The sequence below is a fragment of the Sus scrofa genome, chromosome 14 (genome assembly GCF_000003025.6).
Source record: "Sus scrofa isolate TJ Tabasco breed Duroc chromosome 14, Sscrofa11.1, whole genome shotgun sequence".
In the NCBI taxonomy this organism is placed as follows: domain Eukaryota; kingdom Metazoa; phylum Chordata; class Mammalia; order Artiodactyla; family Suidae; genus Sus; species Sus scrofa.
This window is the reverse complement of record NC_010456.5, coordinates 131,240,839-131,265,704: the sequence shown is the minus strand read 5'-3', so window position 1 is coordinate 131,265,704 and position 24,866 is coordinate 131,240,839. Positions and strand designations below refer to the sequence as shown.

The window sequence follows — 24,866 nt, the reverse complement described above, 5'->3', positions numbered from 1 at the left end:
TCTTCAGCCTTGAAGAGTGACAGCAGTCGTGACCATCATGGACCAACCAGTCATAGTTGGAAGATTAGGTTCATGTTGAGTGGCTTGTTGGGTCCTCGATATAATGTCCTCTGTTTGGGGCATTCTTGCTCCTCAGGAGATGGGGATGCTGAGGCCGAGAGGTTAAGCGGGGGAGGAGGGGCTTGGAATCAGGGCTTCATCCTCTTCTTCTGCAGGTAGCACCCACTGCACCTGTCTGATTCTGAACAGGATGTGGTCCTTACTGTGCGGTGTCACCTTCTTCTACAGTGGCAGGTGACGGTATCTTTATGGTGATGTTGAACCAGCATCTCAGATACCCCTGCTTTCAGCAAGACTTTCTGGTTTACCTATTTCAGATGAAGGAAAAGATTCTCAGTGAAAATACCTCTCTTTAAAAATGGGTCACTTTCTTGTACAGCAGAAATGATCACAGCCTTGTAAATGAACTGTACTTCAATAAAACCGAAAGAAAAAAGGGGAAATCATAATTCCACCTTTGTCTGGAGAGAGATTTTTCTGCATCATAATTGCCAGTGCCTTGTTTAAAAAATTTTTTTTTAATTTTATTTTTAACAGTCATAGAGCTTTTTTCCACGGCCTCTGTGAAATTGGGACTTGGCTTCCCTTTATCTGAGGGCCAGGACAAAAGCATGTTGGCTGCGCGGGTCCTGGGCTCTCCTTTAAGGGAGGGAAGTCTTGTTGCTTCTGTCCAGCTGCTTGCCTGCTCAGTCAGCTCTTCATGACCAGTTCTGGCTCAGAGGAACGCAAATTCTGCCGCGTTTGGTGGCTTGATGACCGTACAGTGTGGTCGTAATAAATATGGATGGTTTTACCATCCAGGTTAAGCCAAGTGTAAGTTCTTACAGGGCAGGTGCTGTTTCAGTAATCAGTTGGTCGAGACCCAGGACCTAAGTGACATCTGATTCTCACATTGAGCAGCTGTAAGAGGGGTCGGGCCGGGCGGCCTTTGGGGCCGGCAGTTCCTCCGTTGTATGGATCTGACTCTAGGATGAGGGAGGTGGGAGACAGTCTGAGATTTGGGACCAAACTGATTTCTTGGTTCTTCCCACTGCCTCTCTTACCTGCATTTCTCCCCTCTTCCCCTTTTCTGCTCAGGAGCCAGGGGTCCACATATTTCTGTCACCGACTGCAGGTGTTATGACTTCAAACAGCCTTGGGAGGTCTCCTCTGAGGACCTTCGTCTGAGTTCCCAGGGACATCTTTTACTCTTGGCCCTTCCCTTCTCTCCAGATAAGGCTTCTCTGACCAGCCGATGCAGCAGGGGTTGGCAGACTTGCTGTAAAGGGCAAAGCTGTAGATTTTTTAGGCTCTGCCGGCCATCAGGTGTCTGTTTCAACCCCTCAGCTCTGCCCTCATCACACCATAGTGGCCCCAGATGGTGCAGAGGTGAACGAGCGCGGCTGTGCGCCTGTGAAGCTCTGTTGACAAAAACAGGCGATGGCTGGGCCAGGCCTGGGGTAGTTTGCTGGCTTCCCTCTGCCCTAGAGCCTGGAATCTCCAAGTGGGCTGCAGACCTGCTGTGTTCTTCTTCCTGACACTTGGGGCCACCCCACATACTTTATAGCTTTGTAGATTTTACACACACACACACACAAACACACACACACACTTTTCCTTTTTTTGGCTGCACCCATGGAATATGGAATTAACCAGACCAGGGGTGGAATCTGGGCTACAGCTATGGCAATACCAGGTTCTTAACCCACTGTACCACAGCGGGAACTCCTAGATGTTATATTTTTTTTGTCTGTCATCCCACTGTAATTAGTATCCTACAAATGCAGGGCTGTTTTTGTTTCCTGTTGCTTCCCGAGCATCTAGAATAAAATGCGGCCCGTAGTAGGTATTCAATTAATAATTGTCGAGTGAGAAAAACGCACTTTTGACATGTAGGCGGCTTGTCAGCCAGGGCTTTCTCCACGTGTTGTGGGACCTGTTTTCTGTGTTAAATTTGACTTCTGTTTTCTCGCCTTTGGTGTGGTTCCCTCTTTGTGTTCCTGTCCTGTTCAACGTCTGGGCCCTTGTATGGAAGCCCTGGCGGCCGGGGAGCCCTGGGCGTCTTGGTGGTGGTGGCGGCGGGGAGGATTTCTAGAACCAGATGTACGCAGCCCTTGTTGGTCCTTCCACATTGGGACTGAAACGCGAAGTAACTTTATTTCAATCTTATGTGGCTTATTTGTCCAGACCACACTCAAAAGGACAGAACGGCTGCCTTGTGATGCTGCCCGGATTTGACGCCGTCTCAGAGCTGGGAAGCTTTGTGTTTGCCGGGCCTGGGACTCCCGGTACCATTCATAGTTCTCACTGTGAGGCATGAAAGCCGATTGATTCACGACCCTTGTGGGTCCCCGCCAATGGCTCTGGCTGTTCTCCTCAAAGACACATGGTTCCTTTTCACTCTGTTCGCAGAGGCTGGGTGCCGCTGGGCCCCGTCATGCCCGGATGTTGGGGACCGTGATCCTGTTCAAAGAGGTCACCTTGTGTGTGTCTGCCTGGGGCAGGGGAAGGGGAGGGGCCGCAAGGAGCGGGGAGACCACGGCCAAGGGTGGGGCTCTGCCGGGGAGGCCAGAACCTGGTGGTTTGGTGGGTTTGGTGGGGCTGGTGGGCAGGAGGGTCCTGCCACTCTCAGCAGCTTCTGTTTAGGATCCATTTCAGTGCCCATGGGGACCGCCTCCTGACTCCTTGGGGCATTTTTCTCCCTTTGGTTTGATGTTAAGGCTTCCAGGCTTTTGTCATTTTTAAGAAAACCTGTGTGTTCACCCAGCTCAGAACTAAGTCTCCAGATCAGCAACTTTCTTTCTTTCTTTTTTTTTTTTGGGCACATCCACAACATATGGAATTGCCCAGGCCAGGGATGGAACCTGTGCCATAGCAGCGACCTGAGCCACAGCAGTGGCAAAGCTGGATCCTTAACCCCTTGAGTCACTGGGGAACTCCCAGATCAGCAACTTTCTGATCCGAACCTGAGAGTAGAGGCATTTCTTTTGAAGAAGCATGGTTTTGTGACAACAGGCAGAGTCCAGCATAAATGTGTGAGTGGGTGGGTGTGTGCATGTGCGCATATAGCCATGCAGTCGTGGTCAGTGAAACCATTTGTAAAACACACATTCTTACAAACGGCCACAGTGATAGACTTGCAAGGGTTTCACAGTGCAAGCAGGCTTTGGATTGGCAATCGACGTCAAAGGTTTCTCGTCCAGCATCCTTCCAAGCTAGGTTTTGGGTTTGCGTTTGATGCTCCACAGTTTGCGGAAAATCAGGGGGGCAGCTTTGGCTCCGGCTGGATGCAGAAGCTCCTCTGCTCTTTGGTGAGGGCAGCTTCCTGGGGTGCGGGGGAGAGGCGGATGCCCCCTGGACCGTTTGCAAACCATAACCATGAACTGCCTCTCCTGGGAGTCGAGGGGCTGCCACTGACCTTTATTGGACATTCTCTCCTTTTCCTCTTTCCCATCTGTCTCCATCTTCTCTCTCCCACCTTTCTGCAGAGCCACCAACCAAATACCAAATCTCCCAACCAGAAGTTTACGTGGCTGCGCCCCGGGAGTCGCTAGAGTTGCGCTGCCTGTTGCGAGATGCCGCCGTGATCAGTTGGACTAAGGATGGGGTACACTTGGGGCCCAACAATAGGACAGTGCTTATTGGGGAGTACTTGCAGATAAAAGGTGCCACGCCTAGGGACTCCGGCCTCTATGCTTGTACCGCTGCTAGGAGTGTAGACAGTGAGACTGTCTACTTCATGGTCAATGTTACAGGTGAGTTGGCCTGCCAGCCCTTTGCTCTCTCTTCCCTGTAGCCACAGAGTGTTCCCGGACAAGTGGGATCATGGTGGGATCTGCTGATTGGATGCCAGGCACAGAGCTTCACAGTTAGTCCTTGATGGGTGTTTGAAGTTCTTCAGCGGGACCTGGTACAGCAGAGAGGCTGGTCGCTAAAAAAATGACAGGATTCGCATGTGCAAAGTGACAGGTTTCTTTTCAGATGGCACACTTTATAGAAGTAAAAACACTTCCCTTTTTTTTTTTTTTAACCTGCCTACCACCGGCATCCTTGGCATTTAGAACATAGGATTGAAATGTGGATGCTGAAGATTTCTGATGCCTTTTATTAAAATTTGAGTTTCTCTCCTTGACTCTTCTTCCACGCGGGGAGGGGGCACTGCACAGGCCCCTTCTTGCAGCCGCGTTTCAAGTTCTGCTTTCAGAGTATTATGATCGATTATCTTCTGTTATGATCAGAAGGCCACACAGGGGTGGAGTTTTTCTAGGGACCAGTTCCTTTCTTGAAGGAGACCCCAAGTGCTGAAAGGTCGTGTTGGAAAGAATGTTTGGATATGACACCATCAGTCAGTTTGTGGGGGACTTGAATACCATTGGAAGCTTAAAATCCAGTTTCAGCATCTCCAATTTTATAGCATGTTTAAATAACTTGAAAGCAGAAAACACTGAGAATCATAATATAGACCAACTGTCATCATGGAGAGAAAACTTAAGCCCTTAAAACCGTCTTAACTAAACACGGCGTCAGACGCTCTGCCTGGGCTCCTGGGTTGTTGCTTTCCCTGTGTCCAAAGACTGAGTTGTAGATAGATGATCGCATCCCTTTGCTTTGCACCGAGACAACCATGGCTGTGTTCTTTTGAATGCAGATGCCATCTCGTCCGGAGATGACGAGGACGACACCGATGGCTCAGAGGATTTTGTCAGTGAGAACAGTAACAGCAAGAGTAAGTAATCGCTGCCTCCAGAGGTCCCCGCGTGAGGAGAGCTTGGTGGGAAGTCCTGACTCTAAGCTGTCTTCCTGTCGCCTCTCTGGGATGCTGTTACCTGCAGCCCTCCCCTTTCTCCGCCGTGTCTGTGCCCTTGACTTGCAAATCTGAGAATAAACCAATGTTTCTGTACACCCTTCTCTGCTGTTTGTCCTTTCTTATTGTGTCAGTAGTCACTTTCTTTTGAAATCGGTTAGGACTTTTCCTCCCTGCTTCCTCCCCCGCGCCCCATCCACCTTGCTCTCTCACTCTTTGGAGATGTACAGCCAGCAGAGCCGCATAACAGCCTGGTCTTCATAACCGCTGGCGATGCGCGATGCTTGGCTTGACCCAGTGCTTCTCCCCTGAGGGTGACTCTTTTCCTTTCCCTTCCTCGGGGGCTCACTGGGCCGTGTTTGGTTATTTCAGCTCGCGGTGGGGTGGGGGGTTGGTTCTAGTGGCATCTAGTATGAAGAGGCCAGGGACGCTGCTGATACTCACCTTTACAACGTACGGGACGATAGCATAACAAAGAATAATTTGGTCTCAAATGTCCACAGTGCTGAGGTTGAGAAACCACAGCCTTGTAAAGCGTGATTGCATGCAGAGCCGAAATAAGGGAAGCGCGCCTTACCTTGCAAAGAGCAAAAGTGTGTTTAAAGGCAGTTAACACTGTGCATTGTCTCTGAGCCTTTACTTGGTGAGTGAGAATTTGGCCTCTTAGAGCTGGGCAGCCTGGGTTCGAATCCTGTTCGACCACTTCTGAGTTGTGCAAACTTGGGCAAATAATTTAACTTTTGTGCCTCAGTTTCTTCAGCTGTAAAATGGGAGTAATAACAATATCTTTAAGGGTTGTTATGAGGATTGGTGCGTTTATATTTGTATGGTGCTCAGAAAAGTATTTGTGAGTGTTTGTTCAATAAAGAATATCAAGGAGTTCCCTTGTGGCCCAGCGGGTTAAGGGACTGGCATTTTTGATGCAGTGGCTCAGGTTTGATCCTTGGCCTGAGCTTCCCTATGCTGCAGGTGCAGACAAAAACAAAAACAAAAAAAACACAACTCACTGTAACATGACTTGTATTTTCCAGTAACATGGCTAGAATACTATCATGCACAGTGATTTTAGGGTGGTCACTGGCATTCTTTGCATAGATGTTATACATTTTCTCAAAAGAATATTAGTTTAATAAATTTAAACATGGTGTAAATAGTAAGACAATTAGGCTATTATAGTGGACCCAGGGTTTTTTAAAGGAAGAAGAGAAAATCAATGTTGCTTAGGTGGGGAATTGGATTTGTCTGAGTTTCCCAGTAGCTTAGGCAAAAAGGGAAATATTTTGGCTTATAGAGATTTACTCTTTGGCAAGAGAAAGCTTGTGGTCTGGACCACTAGCATCAGCATTACCTAGAAATGTATTAGAAATGAGAATTCTCGGGGTCCACCCCAGACCCCCTGAATTAGAGAAACTCTGAGAGTGATTCTGATGCAAACTAAGTATAAGATTCACTGGCTTAGGAGTTTCCACTACAGGTCTGCCTTCCCCAGGAGTTTACTGTCAGAGATCTTGTTGGTAAAGCAGTGGGTAGTAGGGTGGGTGAAAGCGTCTTCCTCTGAGATTTGTGTCAACCTTCTAACGAGGTCGTCGTTATTGTTATTTGGTAATAAAACACTGGCATATCTAGAGGATGTCACTCACTTCTTATTCATTCTTTAGCTCTGGCAGGAGAGGCAGCGACCCTGCCGGTGATGAAAAGGGTCTGTTTTGGGCCGAATCTGTGCCAGCTGCTGCTTCAGCCCGTGCCCCCAACAACCAGATAGGTGGAGAGAGGAGTTGTGTTTTATTGATGGGAAATTCGTGATTCGATGAGCAAAAAGGAAAGCTGTAATCCACTCCCGGGGCGGTCGCATGTCTAATCACAGCGCCCCTCTGCCAATACCCAGGGTGATGATGGGGTTGGGGGAGAATGCTCGCACAGCTGTTGCCAGCTCTAAAGTGATACCCACGTGGGGAGCCATTGCCATTGACTGGACCATCAGATTCAGCTTGATTCTGTTGGCCTGCCTGGGAACTGTGTTGTCCTGGCGATCAGTCTCCCGCCTAGTAGCCTGTTACCAGGAATATGCAGGAAGTAATAAAATGTAACAGCAAGGTATAGGTTACATAACAAGTAGGCTGCATGAACTGAATCTCTCTGATCTCTCTCTCTGATGACTCTCTTTTCATCCTCAACCCCAGTCCTGACCCCCCAGTGCCCTGGTTAGGGCCAGGTAGTAGGGTGTTCCATTTAACGAAAGCCAGGTATTGAGTGAATCGTGATACCTTTCTCTTGCAACAGGTTCCTTTGTAATTAGCTCTCGAATGACACCAACTCTGCCCCGAAATGGGTGCTCTGCAGTGATTAAGGGCTGGTGTTAGCTGTACCAGGGAGATGCTGCTGTTGGGAACTGCCTCTGTTTGGTGCCTGTGAAACATTAGATGCGATTTAAAGTGATAGCAGTTCTTAGCTGGCTACTTGGCCTCTGCCATCTGTTCGTGTGATTAGGCTGGTCTGATTCACAGGTGCAGCCTGGGGCAGCTGAGATTAAGCAGCTGTGGCCTCTGTGGACAGAGGAATGCCATGGCCAGGGTAATTGGCAAGGCGGGGAAGGGGATGTTGCCATTAAAACAATTTTTTGCCACCTCAAGTGTCAAATGCCTGACCTGATTAATAGGGAAAATTGTAGAAGCACCGAATTCTTTGCATTTTCAACCACCTGGAAACCACTCATGTGTCCAGATTGATTCCTTTGGTGCCTTCTGATTGTCTGAAAATGCCACTGGGGTGTGTTTGAAAGTTCCCCTTCGGTGAAGTTAACTAATGATGCTTCAGTGACCCTGTGCTGACAGTGATATTTCTGAGCTTCTCTGAGAAGGGGTTTTTTCTCTTTTGGGGTTGGTCAGTGTTGGTTTTACCATCTTCTGACTCATTGTTTATCTGATTTTGGTGGTCAGCTCGAAGAAGGTGAGCGTATCTGCCTGGTAGAGTTCTTCTTAGACTCTGTACAGAGTATAGAGTAAAAAGGTATGGTAGCCGGATAGAGTGGCAAAAAATGAGATCAAAAATGAAGGCAGGGTTGTTGCATTTTGGCTGTGAAGCTGGTATCCATGAACCTCAAGGTCTGACTTGATTTTTAGAAGAATGTTCTGCAGTGTTCAGGTTGAGCGTAACTCTTCCCTCATCCTATGAGACCCAGCTCAAAAGTGGGATCCATTGTCGAGGATTTCGTGGTTCACAGACAGAGTGGCTGTGAGTGTTCAAGCATTCTATTGTTTGTAAAGCTTTATCGAAGGGTAGTTGATATACACGGTTGTGATACTTTGTTGCTGTACAACAGAGTGCTTCAATTATACATATACACACATCCATTCTTTCTCAGATTCTTTTCCCACATAGATGATCACAGACTATTGGGTAGAGTTCCCTGTGCTCGACAGCAGGTCCCCACTGGCTCATCACTCCATAAACCTCCATGTGCCTATGCCAGTCCCAGCCCCCAGTCCATCCCTACCCCCGTCTGTCCCCTTTGGGGACCATAGGTTTGTTTTCAAAGTCTGTGAGTCTGTTTCTCTTCTGCAAGTAAGTTCGTCTGTATCCTTTTTTTCTGTGGAGTAGTGCTTCTCAGACCTGCCTTTCCTGGTGGTTGGCTTCCAGAGAGCAAGGACTAGCTTCCAGGTTGAATATTTGGTGGAATGAACGTCTTCATACGTATCTTTAATGGATCCCATGAAAACAGGGAACAGTATTCAGGTTTGGTCTGCACATTAAAAGGATAAGCCCATGTTTCTCAAAGATCATCCCTGGGAACCTTAGTTCAGAATAATTCTCTGCCAAAAATGAGTTGTATTTTGAAATGAATTTGGAAGATACCTCACACTGTGACCCTTTCTTGGAGACTTTGCAGTGTCCATCAGCCTAAGACAAGCTCTGAGAAGTTCTGCAGTAAAACATCTGTTTCTTTTTGTCCTTTCCCAGGGTTTTCCAAACGTATTGACCATAAGACCCTTTTTAAAATACAGCATCTATTGATATCCTGTTGCACGTGCTTTGAAAATCCCTGCAATGGGCTGATTTGATTGATCTGACACCCCTGCTCCTTTTAAGTCAAGTTCTTCCATCACAGATGTGAAGGGCATTCTCCGGTCATAGTTTAGCAGCTGACTAGCTGATGACCTCACACCTGACCAGTGCTAGACGTTTCCCTGAGCAGAACAATCTTGTGATGTCATTATAAGCCTGGCTGCCAGGAAATAATGCTGCTACATATGCCCTTTGGTGAAAGAGACTTTCTCTGGACAGAAAGTGGTGATTTCAAATGCTAGTTTTTGAAATGCATCCAGGTTGAGGATTTTGAAAGGTTCAAGCCTTATGCTTTAGCCTAGGAAAGCATCACTTGACTAGTCCTTGCCTTCCCTAGGAACTAGGTATCTGAATGGGTTGTCTGGCAGCAAATAAGGAGACATGTCTGTCCATTTTTTTTTTTTTCGAGGTACTTTCTTTTTATTATGTCCAGCTTGTGTTTAAGTGCTTACTGTTTCTGAAGAGCTTGAGACTTAGTTCTTGGGAAGATCGTGATGGATAGGAAGTTCATTCAGGTTGGCTGCTTAACTGGCAGGATTTGAGAGAAGACATCTGTGTCAAGATTCTTGATCTTGGAGTGGTTCTTTCTATTGAATGAAGGTACATTTCTGTTTTGGTTTTATTCCTGTTGAGACCTGCAGCTGCCCATATTCCATGTCAAGGAGAAAGGCAGTTTTTGTACCTAGGGAAAATGAAGGTCCTTGGCCTGAGATTCTGAATCTTCACTGATGGACCTGCTGTTAGTTCACAGTCACCTTTGCTCTCACTGGGATATTGCTTGGTAGAGACTGTATCTAAGTTGGTAAATGCTGGTTTCTTAGTTGTCTTGAAGTTTCTGGGAATTGAAGAAAACAAATGGGGAAAAAACATGCACAAGCTCTTAAAATGTTTTGAAATGTCTTTGTAATGGAAACCCCATCACAACGTGGTTTGGGCTTTTTATCACAAAGGGTAGTGGTGGTGTTCCATCCAGTTGGCAGGGTTGAATATCCTTTCTTTCTCAGCCTCTGCTCTGGTCAAACAGAGTCACCAACCACTGGGGAGTTCTCTTTTGAAGGCAGATCCTGGGAACTCACACCAGCAACTGGTCTCCCAGTGGACACAGGCGTTTCACATGTGGGTCACTTGCTTGGTTTGTTTTGGTGTATTTCTTATCAAGTGCCTCACTGGTCAGCAAGTTGTTTCACTGAGATTTCTCAATACAGTGCCCCCCTTCCTGCCCCCCACAATCACACCTCTGCTCACATCTCCATATTTTGTTAGATTTTTCTCTTTCTCTCTGCAGAACTGAAAACAGATGAACTGCAGTCTACCTCAGGGATTGGGTAGAGCTGAGATATCAGGGGTCATAGCATTGAAATGTCCTGATTAGTGATATTTTTAAAGGCCCTAATTATAGACTTAAGACAGAGGCCTTAGTGGGGCTTTGGGGAGTTTGTGAGACTTAATCTAAGAGCTGAAACAGGCTGTGGCTTTTTAAAAAAATTTTTTGCATCAATAAAAATACAGTTGGCAGTCATCAGCAGCCACAGCTCACATAAATCTTGAACTTTTGACTTAATTACCATGGGAGAGTTCAAAGAGCAGCCTGGGGTGGTTGAAAGAGCACTGCTCAGGGAGCTGGAGACTCAGGTCTAGTCTCAATCCAGCCTCTGGCCGCGTGACCTTGATCAAATCACTTAACCTTTCTGGATGACATTGATCACACCAACCATTAGGCCAGATGGTCACTGAGGTCTCTTTGGGTACAGTGGTAATATGACTCCATGTTTTTCCTTTAAACCACCAGGCTGTATTCTCTCTTTTTGGTTTGAGAGAGAGGGGAAAAAAAAAAATACCATAAACCTTAGCTGTCAGTGTCAAAATATGTAAGGGTCTTCATGGGAGCAGGCTCAGCAGCCTGTGTTTTCTCCATAGGTTTAACTTGCAGGGTCACCATAAATCTTCTGATCCTACCATTTGTTGACAGAATCAATACCTGCGTAGGACATAGATACCTGGAAAGAATGTTGGGACTGGGAGGGGCCTTATCAGAACATTCAGTTCAACTCCCTCATTTTATAGCTTAGGCTTTTAATAGTTGTCCACCCGTCCGTCTGTCTGTCCATCCAGCCATCCATCCATCCATCCATCCATCATCCATCCAGTAAACACTTGAGTGTAAACACGTGCTCCGTCGTCTGAAAAGGACTCAAGTTGTACCCTCCAGGTGACCCACTCTTGTTAATCGGCAGACAAGGAGAGGAATGCATTTTAGCACAGAAATGCCCTCGTGATGGAGGCACACAGAAATAACCAAGAGGTGGCCCAGAGAAGGAGTGATGAAGCTTTACTGTGGGATGAAGGGGCTTAAAAAAGACTGTGTTGAGGGATCTTGGAGGGAAGTTTCTGTGGGGTTATAAATCTACTTAACCAGCCACGTCTTGAGAGACTTCTTCTGTATTAAATTAAAATTCTGCTTTCGTGGCATTATTACTGACAGGCAATAACTGTTTCAGTGTAGAAAATGATAATGAGTAGGTATGCTAAACCTTGATGATGGTATGATTGCACTTATTTATTTTGGCTGGGTTTTACTCTTCCTTTAACGTGCTCATTATTAGTGTTTAATGCCGAAGAGAACGTCATTCTTTCGCTAGATGCTGCATCAGAAGATTGGAAAGTGTCAGAGCAGAAGGGGCTGTACCTGTCATCTAGGTCAACTTATTCACTCCTGCTGGAAGTATAGTTCCTTTTTGATGCCATTGGGGATTTATACCACGATTCCTTTTCTAGTAATTGTATCCCAAAGATGACACCAGGGAAGAGATACAAAGTAGATGCTTGTACACAGTGTCTTTCAAACAACAGGGTATGGCCTTGGCCGTCCGCCTTGAGCGCCTCCTGCGTGCTAGAGTCACCTCGGCTTCTGTAGCTCATTAATTTGTTGAGTGAGTTCCAAATGGAAATTGTTAAGGCTGTTCACAGCCATGGCATGAAAGAGGCCTCCTTAGGTAGAGGAGCTTTTCGGGAGCCTGGTCCCTGTTTCTCTCCAGGTGCGTTGTCATTCCGGGTGGGGAGAGGAACTGGCATTTCCACATGTCCAGTCTGCAAACAGAGCAGGAAATATTGGCGATAGGAAGAGTTTATAGAAGACCATTCATGGTAGAAACACAGGGGGGCTATTCCTCTCATGTAATTATTTTTTGAGACCTTCCAGGGCCTTGAGGTTTTATATCGACTGGTTGATTTCAGAAAGAGCCGCCATAAAATAAGACCGTCTCCCGTCCAGCGTGATGCTCTTAAAAAAGTGTGTGAGTTTGAAGCTCATCCTGCTTGTGTGATGTTACTGCTCATCCAGAGTGGGCTTGGACAGAGGGTTGGGGGTGACACTGCCACACCAGGAACCCCGAAAATGCGGCCCGACAGCCCTTTCTGTCAAGATTTCCCGTTATTCGGGGGCAGCCAGTGGTGTGAATTCAGGTTTCGAGGGACCGTTGTGGAGGGGATTGGCTTCTACTTTGTTGACTGGATTTCTAGGCGTCCCTCCCACCCGCCATCTCTCAGACTTTCGATGAGAAGCATGGCTGGGTGTCTGTTTTGCACAAGCGGGTTTTATAGGTACAGTTTTGATGGTTGAAATTTCACCCCAGGGAAGTGGCTACCTGCCAGAAATTCCAGCACAATTCTTTTACCCCTGTCCTTAAATCATTACTTAGGCGCCAAAAAAAAAAAAAAAGTTGCTGGTTGCCAGCATGCTGTGGCCACAGGCCACGACAGTGCAGGCCCATGGGGTCCAGGGTGTTCCTCCTGGTGTGTGTCGCAGCCTCACCAACAGCTTAGCCCAGCGAGGGAGGGACAGCGCATTGTTCCCTGGTCCTAAAGCTCAGTCCTGCTTTTCAACACGGGACGTAGAAGTCACGCCTGACGGTGCGTAAGCACATATGGGCTGATTTCTTTTATGTCAAAAAGAAAAGACATTCCGTTGGATCAGCGCGGTGGTAATCAATGCTACCTGAAAGAGTGACTGCATTAATATTTAGCTAATTCATATGAATAGGCTATTGTGTTTACTTACACATGTGACATGAATGCAGACACCTGACAGCATGAGGTAGGCTTTTCATTTAGGTCCGATTCGTAAAAGTCTTTGTGTAGCGACAAAGCTCGTTATTTATTTTGTGCTCTTATTGCTTTCTTTTTTCATGGCTGGGGATGGCTTTTTCTCAGTGAAAGCTTTTAAAAAGAAAGATGATTGAAACTGTTTCAGGATATGGCAGCCCCTGGGAGACTGGTGATAAATAGGGATGGTGGACTCCCTGGGGAACCCTCAAAAGAGTAGGTGTGTTTGAGACCCCAAGTTAAGTGGCTCCCAAGTTGCCACCGGTTTCCGAGGAAAGAATGCAGCCCTCTTGCTTTTCCCTTGGCTCCCCGCTCGCCCTCCCTCTGGCTTCTTCTCTCTCTTCCACGTGGCTGACACGTTTTGCCTCACTTTGCTCTGTCTTGGCATCCTGTCCACGCCACCTATATCCATCACCTTGACACTTAGATGAACAGAAGGATAAAGAAGACACGGTATATCCTTGTTAAGAAATCCCAGCTCCACCTTTTCTAGCAGGTTTCAGGAGCAAGGGTGAGGCAGAGAGGTAGGTCTTTGGGATGCGGTTTTTCTCCTTCCTGGTTCTGTCGAGACAGCCTGCCTGGCTGTTCTGCAAAGGACATCGTCACCTCCCCCCAGGAGTGAGCCGAGCCATCCAAAGAGCAAAGGAGGAAACATCTAAGTTCGCATCAGGGACAAAGTGCCTTCCTCTGCCCATTTTGCCTCTGGTTTGGGGAGGGTGTTGCTGTATGCTCTGTCTACCGCTCATCAGAAATAAGCAGTGAAAGATCTATGTGCTAGAATTTTCAGTGTTCTAGAATGTGCTAGGATGTTGAAAATCCTGTTGATGGAGGTTTAGTGGGGGAGTACAGGGGTTTTGGTTACCTGTATTGGCTAAGATGGAAACCCAACACGTGCAACGTTAAATCGCTGTGTGAGCTTTCAGTGGAAATCCTGGGCAGTAATAACACAGGTGGCGAGCCTTCAGCCGAGGCTGTGTCTGCTGGACTCCAGTCTGCACAGCAGAGAGGTTAAAGGGATGGATTCCAGGGCCTTGGAGAAGCTGGTTCTTACCTGCCATGGAGCATGTTGGGGGCGGGGAGACAGTGGTCTCTGGAATCAAACTGCCCGGCTTGCCCCTCTGGTTGCCCCTCTTGGCTTAAGTGGCTTCGGGCAGATTCTTTCTCCGTGACTCAGTTTCCTTGCCCGAAAATGGAGATTATAACAGAGACTTTCTCATGGAATCCTTGTCAGGATTAATGTGTTAACATGCGAGAGCTTTTAGGGTTTTGTGTCTGCCTGGAAGCACTCAGTCAGTGTGGTCACGGGCCCTTAGCAGCAGCCTTGAAGACTTTGTGGCAGTATTCCTGATCGATGCTGTGGTCTTTATTTAGGAAAAAATGTACTCCTTTGGCAATTTAAAACAGATATCCTCTTCTTTGGAAAAAAAAAAACAACAAAAAACACTAGTATCCCTATTTTTGAGGACCCCTTAAGAGGGTGCAACGTTAACGTTTCATTGGTGGCCTCCTATTAAGTTATCTGTTTAGACGTGATGGCAGAATGACGGCGTTTACAACCTCTGCCAGAGAGAAAATGCCCTTTTTTTTTTTTTTTTTTTTTCATTTTAAAAATGAAAAAATATTTTTGTCATATGGTTTGTTGGCTTGTCACATAAAGTGCTGGGAAATTAATGATGCTTCCTGAGTTATTTTATCCTATTGGGAGGATAAATCATACGATTGATTCCCCTTTAAAGTGCCAGTGGATAAGCCCAGCACCCGTTGTTTATGCGTGTATATGATCATTTCAGAGCCGTGGCGATCTCCACGGCTGTATGTTGGGGGGGATTCAGCTGTTGTTATTGTATGTGTTGTCACCTTGGGTCTAAAGTAGCATTTTGACCATGATGCATGAATTTATATGCTGGCACTAAGCACAAGGGAGAGAAGGTGCCTGAAACACTTTTTTCCCTGTTAATAGATGTAAACTATCAAGCGGTCCATCTCCAGGGACCTTCTGGGAGGCCAGCTGGATCAGACTTCAGAACATGTTTCCCTAATGTAAATATTATCCAAAGATTTGGAAAACACCAGGTCGTTCACATACACAAGGAAATGATCTTACCTGTTGGGAGTTTCATGAGGCGGACGGGGCTGTCCATCTAGCTACATTGTAAAATGTCGTTTTCCAAAACAGGAGCCCCGTACTGGACCAACACAGAAAAGATGGAAAAACGGCTGCACGCTGTCCCTGCCGCCAACACTGTCAAGTTCCGCTGTCCAGCTGGGGGTAGTCCAACACCAACGATGAGGTGGCTGAAAAACGGGAAGGAATTTAAGCAGGAACATCGCATTGGAGGCTATAAGGTAGAGTGACGCTTTCAACATCTTCTGTTTCTTTCATTTTTATTTCTTCATTTTTTTAAGGGGTCAGAAGTTAGCAGAAACGAGAAGGAATTTTTTTTAAAAAAAATCAGTAATGATCGTTATTGATTGTTTCCATGTTTGGTATTTTACAAATGCTGCTCTGGACTTGCACGTGATTTTCAGGGACCGTCTCCACTTGCATTGTTCTCTGTGTGAAGAGGGTTTAACAACAGCAGGGTCGAAAGTTGAGAGTCTGTTTTCTATATGTTTTATAGTCTGTAAAACTAAAACTGGAGCAGCGTTGGAGACGTGTACGTACAGTTGCCAGATGAGTAGGATTGTATGACTAGCGGATGGACTTGGATGAGAGGCCGGGCTATGAGACAATCCTTACTAAGAGAGAACGCCACCGAGACGACAGAGCCATCTCCCGGTCCTCTGTCCTCGAGCTTTCCGAAGAGGCCATGCCATCACGTGGTGAAAGGCAGTTTCATCCCTCACTGGGGGATGAGGTGGACATGGCCTTTCTTCAGCCACGTCAGTGTCTGTGGCAGGCATCATCTAGGCCCACAGCCACACCTCATCAGGGCTCCTTGTCCAGCAGGAAGGTGGCCAAAAATCTGGCTGTCAAGACACTGACAAGGGTGATACTGGAAGAGCGGGTGGTCCTGCGGATGAGCAGGAAGAGGTGGGGTTGGCTGCTTAGGTGAGTCCGGCAGAGGAGATCAGGAAGGGATTCTGGGCTGAGTTGCAAGGAAGGTTGTCTCTCACAAGAGTGATTATCTGGCTTCTTCAATCATTTAGTGCGGAAAGGGAGAACTTTAGGAACTTAGTGTAAGAGGAAGACCCAAGGAACCTTACTGTGACATTCTCTGATGCATCTGGAACATGAATGGGTGTCTTAGTTACCCGCTGCTGTGGAACACACGACCCCCAGACCTGGGAGCTTTCAACAACACCGTTTCTCCTCTCCCACTTTCCCCGGGTCAGGCATCCAGGTGTGGCTTAGCTGGCCTTCTGTCTCAAGGCCTCTCGCAGGCCTGTAGTGGAGGTTTCAGGGAAGGCTGGGGTCTCATCTGAAGGATCAAGGGGGAGGGGTCGGCTTCTAGACTCACTTAGGTGGTCGTGGTCAGGATTCACTTCCTCGCAGGTTGTTGGACGAGGGGCCTCAGTTCCTGCCTGGCTGTTGGCTGGAGGCCACCCTTGGTTCCTTGCCCTGTGGACCTCTCCATAGACTGGCTTGGAGCATGGCAGCTGGCTTCCTGGGGGGAGCAGGCAGAACAGAGAGAATGTGAGGGAGACACAAGTCATGGGCTTCGTCACGTGATCATGGAAGTGCCATTCTATCACCTTTGCTGTTTTCTGCTGTTAAAGCAGGTCACCAAGGGGTCGAGTATCGGGAGACGTGGGGATCTCTGGGAGCATTGGAGAAGCCTGCTCAGTGAGTCCACAGGTCCTTAAGAACCATGTAGGAGCGAATTTCTTGGTGGCAGCAGTGTGATAGCTTGGAGGACGTTCCTGGGTGCACCTGTGCCTGTGTTAACACAGCAGCATCACCTTAGATGTCCTGGAGTCCTAACCCCATCATGGCTCTGGTCATTATCAGTGTGGGCTCCTCTCTACACAGAGTGCCCTGGAGCCCTTTGCTGAAATGCCATACGCCATAATGCATCTCAAAAGGCTTAGTGTTTTCGTCTGCAAGGACTTTTTTTTTGTCTTTTTGCTATTTCTTGGGCCGCTCCCACGGCATATGGAGGTTCCCAGGCTAGGGGTCCAATCGGAGCTGTAGCCACCGGCCCACGCCAGAGCCACAGCAACGCGGGATCCGAGCCACGTCTGCGAACTACACCACAGCTCACGGCAACGCCGGATCGTTAACCCGCTGAGCGAGGGCAGGGACTGAACCCGCAACCTCATGGTTCCTAGTCGGATTCGTTAACCACTGCGCCATGACAGGAACTCCTCGTCTGCAAGGACTTTTGACTTTTGTTCTAACATTGAAAAGTTACTTTCTAGCAGCCACAACCCAGAAGATAATTGGGAAGGCCCACGGGTCCATATCCAAGAGCGTGTGTGGGTGGTTTATGTGTGAAACAGATGCGAGGCACATCTGCTAGAAGGTGGGCGCCTTTGAAGCTCTGGAGTAGAAATACTTGAGTTGTCTCCACAACTCCTGCTCATTGGTCGAAGCGGTTAGCAGGAGGATGCTTTGTCTCTTTGCTCAGTCCTCAGCCTGGTACCGTGAGATGGGAGGTTGGCTTTTTTTCCAAAGAATGAATAGACAAAGATGTCATCAGGCGATGCTCATGGTAAAGGGAGAGTGAAACCACTAAAACGAGGCCCCTGGGACTCTGCTCACCACCAAAGTTCTCTGCAAACATAATTGATGCGGTTCCAATGATTTATTTACATACAACTTAAGGATGAGGCTGGTGGTCAAACTCCCGGTGGTTAAAACTCGTTTCCGTCCTGAAGACAGCCCTGGAAATGAGCACAAAGGCTCGATGAGCCTCCTGAAACTCCTAGTCTCAAAATACACAGGACCAACCTCATTATCATGAGGAAGCAGCTTTTTGCAAATCTGAGTGAGTGATTAAAACTGCGCTGGAAGACGAAGGGTGCCTAATGAGGCAGTGCCGCTTGATTTTTAGCAGGTGCAGTTCAGTTTTGATTATTGGTGACAACAGGATAATGAAGAGCAGCAATGTTCTAAAAGCAAAGCGAGGAACCTTCAGCGGGATACCTTTCGCCTCTTTCCAGGGAGGCACAGATGGCCAGAGTATTTTTGTTGTTTGATGTTGGAGTCATTGCTGGAGTGAAAGAGGAATGGAATTTTAGTGTGTGGGGACGAAAATCTAAAATCTATTTTGCTTTTAAATGCAAAGGGTAGAGGGGAGGGCACCACAGCTTAGGAATGTGGGGTGCTGGCTGGCTGGGATGAAGTCGCAGCTTCATGCCCAGCTGGGCTTTGTCTCTGCAGAAAGAGGTTGGGACAGTGGGCATGAGTGGCCTGGGGGGGAGGTCACCCTATCAATGCAAAAGTAGTCGACCTGGGTGCCTGAGGGGTTTTCACAATGGTTGTGGCATCGATTGTTCATTTTGGGAATACTGGATACTTCTTGGGAATTCCATCCCGCCCCACCAGCCTCTGGGACTTAAAGGGAAAGACAGATCTCATCTCCTGGAAAACAGAGCTACCTGAAGCCCAAGCCTTGCTGATAATGTTTTAGACCCATCCCAGGTCCCCAGGTCGTGAAGTCACTAAAGGTCACGGAGACTGATCTCCACCTGCTGGCTTCCCATGCCGGGCTGTGCAGGAAACACGGTCACAGTGCGGGTTTTCCCTCTCATGCTTTCTGCCTGTTACCTACATCCTAATACACTTTTTCTTCTTCTTCTCATTATTTTTATTTTTGGTCTTTTTTGGGCCATACCTGAAGCATATGGAGGTTCCCAGGCTAGGAGTTGAATTGGAGCTGCGGCTGCTGCCCTGTGCCACAGCCACAGCAATGCCAGATCCGAGCCACATCTGCGGCTTACACCACAGCTCACAGCAATGCTGGATCCTTAACCCACCATCAAGGCCAGGAAATGAACCTGCATCCTCATGGTTACTAGTCAGATTTGTTTCCACTGAGCCATGAAGGGAACACCCACGCTTTTTCTGTGTAATGGCTGGAAGTTCCCTAGCCAGGGATTGAATCCGAGCCGCAGCTGCAGCCACAGCCGCACCTGTGACAACAGAGGATCCTTAACTCACTGCGCTGGGCCGGCGATTAAACCCACACCTCCACAGCGGCCTGAGCTGCTGCAGTCAGGTTCTTAACCCACTGTGCCACAGTGGGAACTCCACCTACATACACTTCTCAAGAACTGCACCTCTGCACATTTGACCTGAGGGAACCGTATTATACAGTTTGTAATTTCCATCCCTCAGCATTTTCCCCAAAGCAGAGAGACCTCAGTGCTCACTTGGAGGATCCAGCTGATATCTAAATGACCCCTCTCCTCCATCCCATCCATTAGCTCCTTTATTTAATGAAGAAGCCAAAGCATTAAGTTTCCCAAGATGTATTTTTCCAGAAAGCAAGACCTGAAATTTTCCACAAACAAAATTGTGTTATTCCTGTTATTTTTTTTTTTTTTCTTCTCCTTCATAAATCTCATCTCATAAACCACGGCCATGCTCTGGTGGCCCAGCTGTCTGTTTCGCTCCTTCTACCTGTTTATGGGTCTGGCCCTTTGGCCCTGATCTGCTGCCTTACGCACATGTGGCCATTGAAGGGAAAAGAAACACAAGAAACCAAAACAAAGTCGAAGAGAATTATGAAACAGGGTAGAAAGCTCATTTTAATTAAAATGGCCCACAGAGCTCTTTGGTATTCTGTGTTTCAGTCTTATTTATCAAAGAACCCATGCTGAGCCATTCTTGGGTGATTAAGAGTCAAATTATTGTTTTTCTTTGTATGGGGGCAAAGGCTCTTTGGATGTTATTAATTTATTTAAAATGACAAAGCATGACTTGATGCAAAGCTATGTCTCCCTAATTGTGCTGATGCCCGGGCTTTTGACATCAGCCTTGACGGTGGGCAAGTTGGTTGGGCTCCAGGCTTCACAGCACTTATCCTTAAGATGAGAAGACGGAGTAGAAAATCTTCAGTGTCTGGTCCTTTCCAGCACTAAACCCTGTGGCTTAGTAGCATAACCGTTAACACAGCATCAGACATTTTTTGTCTTAAACAACAGCACAGGTTGTTTTAAATAAAGACGTTGCCTGTAACGCTAGATGGTCTGTAGGGCTGTGATTGGTTATTGCAATTGAATGTAGAAAGGCAAGAGGATGACTGAGGGAATTAATAGATCACCCCCGTTTCCAGCTCATTCCTAGGCATAGAGAAGGGTATTCTTCAAAACCATCTTTCAAGCCACTTACTAGCTGCATAAGACCCAAGGGAGATCATAGGATGAAGCTCTCCTTCACCATGGCCATGGAATTGGCACAAGAGCCCACAGCATCCAAGAGGTTTGAATTCCCAAGGAGCTCCTCCAGAGAGAAGCATCATAGAGTGTGGACTGTTAGTCCCCAGGTTTATTCCAGGTGCAAGAAAAGACAACCAAAAAAAATTATTTTCTTCAAATCACAACTAAATGGGTTGTTTTGACGGGCAGGTTAGATTTACATTTTCTAGGTTAGTAAATGTTACGCTTAACCCCAATTATAGTTATTTGGAAGGATCAATATTAATGTACTTTTTAACCTATTTATACTTTGTTGAGCTTCTTTGCAACCAAGATACTCTGCTTTAATCTCCTCCGATCAGGCAGTCTGTGATGAGTTGCTGATGTATGTTGGTATCTCCTGGCATGTACTGTGTGCTCACCTGTGTGTTGACTCTTCTGGGTGCCTCCTGTGTACCTGGCGCTCTGTCCCCTGCACAGCCCAGAAAGGTGAGCACTGTTCTTTTGCCCCCTTCATGGATGGGGCTTGTCACATGGCTTCGAGGTGGTGGAGCTGCCGTTTGGATGGACCCAGGCAATTTTTACCTCGAAGTTCATGCTCTTCTAAACTGCTTTTTTCAAATGTGGTTCCATGTTTTGTAAAACAAAACAAAATAAAGCAGTGTTATGATAAATGGAAAATACGGAGACAGTAATGGCTTCCCAAGAGCATATAAATACCAGTTGATGGAAAGTATATTGCAAGGTGTCCTCTTCGTCCAGCTTCTGTGACCTGTGTGAGATTTGGGGGTGTGTGTAAAAGTATGACATGAAATTTGTTATTTATTTCCAAAACTTTTTCATCATCCCAAAGAGAAACTCTGTATCCATTAAGCACTAATTACCATTCTTTCTCTTCCCTAGGCCCTCGTAACCTCTCATCTACTCTCTTATCTCTGAATTTGCCTGCTGAGGTATCTCGTATAGATGGAATCATTGGGAATTTGTGCCTTTGTATCTGGTTTATTTCACTTAATATGTTCAGGGTTCCTCCATGTTGTATCATGAATCAGAACTGCATTCCTTTTTATGGCCAGATAATATTCCATTATATGGATGTATACCACCTTTTGTTGAGCCATGCGTCTGTCTGGTGATGGACCTTTTGGCGACGGTGTTTATGATGCCACTAGGAACGCTGGTGTACTAGTATCTGTTTAAGTCCTCGCTTTCAATTCCTTTGGGTGTCTGCTGAGTTTTTTAAGGAAGGCCATGAGATTTTTTTAGAGTTAAGTTCAAAAAGCAGTGGATGCCCACTGGCCATCTGTCCGCAGAGGACTTTTCTGGGGACTATTAGGGAACAGACATCTAAGAAAACAGCCTTGGATTTTAGTATTCACTTCCCAACTCCTCTGGAGAGATCTGTTACTTACTGAAAAGAGAAGATTTTCTGCCACTGGTCCTGGAAGATCAGAGCTTGCCCAGCACTGTTCTCCAAACCTCTCCTCAAAAGCAAACTTCTTGGTGTGTAAGAATGAAACAGGTGTTTGCCTCCACATCTGCGTGGCGATAGGCATCTGTATGTGCCACAGCCCTTGGCACATCTAAGCACAGTTCGTGTATACACTTCCCAGAGGGCTGGTTTGGAGTACCCCGGAAACCAGCTGGATATGGGGGGCTGGTGTGGGATAGTAAGATTTTATGCATCCTAATGACAACTGGTCTGTGTTGAATTGAGTTCACGGGGCACCTTAGGGAGGCCAGCTTTAAAAGGCATTGCTGTCCTTCTCCACAATTTGAGCCCTGAACTGGTGGAAGGAAGTCTTGGGGGTATTTACTATCTAATGGACAGAGCATTCCTCGATTTGGCACAAAGCAAAACTTTCCATCCAGCTTCTGGATGTTTATTCTGCTTGTCATTGAACACCTGGGTATTTAGAAATGTCCAGAGTTTTTTTGCAACGTGAAAAACAAACATCCAGGTGACAGCTGGGCCTTTGACCTTTGACCTTTCACCTAGGTGTTTTGGTGTCATACAGACTCAATAGACATTCCCAGTTGTTCCCTGAAGGCTGGGGGCTTAATGTGCAACTTGAAGGCTTTAGGTGACTGAGGAATTCCAAAAAAACCTGTCTGGGCCACCTTTTGTCTTTGTGATGACAGGGTGTGGAATGTTTGTGGATCCAGTTTTTGGATTACACGTAAAAGAGTTGAGGCCATTAGCTTCAGTCTGCTTGCTTTTGGTATTGAAATGTTATTTTTAAAAGCCTTTGGTGAACATAGTTTTGAAACCCCACGCTCTCTCGTTTTGTTCCTTGGCAGATGAAAAATGCTGATGAATTCCACAAAGATTTGGCCATGGGCAGGAATGAAAGGAAAGAATTGTGTGTGTGTTTGTTGGTGCAAGATTCCTCTTCTCCCTGGCTTTCGTGGTTGATCTGCCAGAGAGTTACATGTACAGTGGTTCTGCCTCAGAGCTACTGCTACCCCAGGGAGGCACAGAGCTGTTTTGTTTCACTTTTTTTGTTGTGTGTATGCATGAGATTTCTGCTGAAGTTTGAAAAGTGAAAATGAGAAAAGTGTAAACATTTTGAATCCTACCACTTACGTAAAGTTTATTGCTAACATTTTCTTTCTGATTTTACCTGTGTATATACAAGTCATGCTTCCAGATTCAGGCCTATATGCACCTAGATGGGTGTGTGTGGTGTGTGTGTGTGTGTAGTTTTACAAAATGGAATCCTGAAGATACATATTTGTATTCAGGCTGCTTGTTTTCATTTATCAATAACTGTTAGTGGTATTTTACCAGGACTGAACATAAGAATGCCTCATTCTTTTTAATGACTGCATGCTATTCTTCTGGAATAAACTGTTCATTATGAACGAGTCTCCTCTTGACGGAGTCCAGTTTTTTTCCGTTACAAGCTGTGCTTGAAACCACAAATTTATTATGTGCCTGGAAGTAATCCTCTTTTCTGTGTCGGCTGGGTTTCTAGAAGTGGAATTAACCGGGTCAAAAAAAAAAAAAAAAAAGTGTGTGTTGCTAATTTTAATAGGTACTAGCCAGTTATTTGACAGAAAGATGTTTCTCGACTTGTGTGCCTGTTATCAATTTGCGTCTCTCCATCCTTACCAAGTGCTCTGTGACATTGATCTTTCTACTTTTTGTTAATCAGCTGGTGAATAACAGTGTCTCATCATTGTTTTAATTTGCATTTCCCTGCTCTTTAATGAGGTTAAGCATCTTTTCATATGTTTATTGGGTATTTACATTCCCTCTTCTGTGAAAGCGAAGATGGTTTGTGTGCATCTGACCTAACAGCAGAAACACAGGAGCATGAAAAAGCTGAGGAATCGAGAAAAAGACACTGAGGATGGCATCTTACATGTTTGTAGTCTCTTTAGGTTTACCCTGAGTCTTGATATGGAAACAGTGGTTTAAAAAAGCACAGAAATCTGGAGTTCCCATCATGGCTCAGCAGTTAACGAATCTGACGGGTTACCGTGATGGAACCAAGAGTCCATCCCTGGCCTTGCTCGGTGGTTGGAGATTCGACGTTGTGTGAGCTGCGGTGTAGGTCACAGACGTGGCTCGGATCCCACCACGTTGCTGTGGTTGTGGTGCAGGCTGGCAGCTACAGTTCTGATTCACCCCCAGCCTGGGAACCACTATATTTCCATGCCGCAAGTGTGGCCCTAAAAAGACAAAAAAAAAAAAAAGGCACAGAAGTCTGTGCCTCTGTCCCCCATCTTTGTGGAGGTACTGTTTGTAGTCTTTTAGTTTGTCATGAAGCAGTCACCCAGCAGTGCTAGCGTGTCCCTTCCAAAAGTGTCAGAGTCTCTCTGTTGGCGGCTTCCAAGGGCATCCATTTGGAAAATGCCATAGCGTGTAAGATCTGGGGTTGGTGGTATGTCAAGGAATCCAATACTAGAGCCATGGTGTCAGAAAATAAATATTAACCACACCATGTGGGGCACTATTGATTGAGGACCAAGGTCTCTGTTGAGTAAATGTGTTTCTCATCGTGAAAGCATTTTATAGCCGTTCACTCATTAACGTTATCCTGGTGCATCTCTAGGAAGTAAATTTCCAGGGAGTGTGTGCCCTTCTCGAGGGAGCTCACGTGGAATGCCATAGTCCCAGCGAAAGACTGGAGCTGACCACATGCCCTAGGGTTAAAAAAGGCAGCCGAGCTGCACATGCCAAGATCGACTGTCTGGGGCAGAGGCAGACGATGCCCTCTCTGAAGAGTTCAGGTTCAGCTGCGTTTGGAGTACGCGTTCTGCCAAATCTTGGATCCAGGCACAAGAAAGACGTTGACAGTTTGGATGGGATCCAGAGACAGGCACTAGCCGTGATTAAGGGCTTATGGGCATGACATTTGAGCGGGGGCTCAAAGAACTGAATATTTACAGCGGGGCTAAATGCTGGATTACGTGGCTTGGTGACGTCAGGGCCTGAGTTACCCTCCACGTGACGGGTTCCTCAGAGGCCTGGAGAGTCCCATTCCTGATATTCCTGAGGGCCTGGGGAGAGGGAGGGGGCCCCACCATGGGGCCATCTGTCCTGAGT

General features: G+C 46.8%; 1 protein-coding gene across 1 annotated transcript in view; it reads left to right on the top strand.

Moving 5' to 3' along the window:
* FGFR2 (fibroblast growth factor receptor 2) overlaps positions 1-24,866 on the top strand; it is a gene marked incomplete at its 3' end in the record, with an annotated part of 101,907 nt that overhangs the window by 19,297 nt on the left and 57,744 nt on the right. Inside the window, 3 exon segments of the mRNA NM_001099924.2 lie at positions 3,528-3,794; positions 4,688-4,765; positions 15,183-15,352. Coding sequence (NP_001093394.1) covers positions 3,528-3,794; positions 4,688-4,765; positions 15,183-15,352 — 515 coding nt within the window.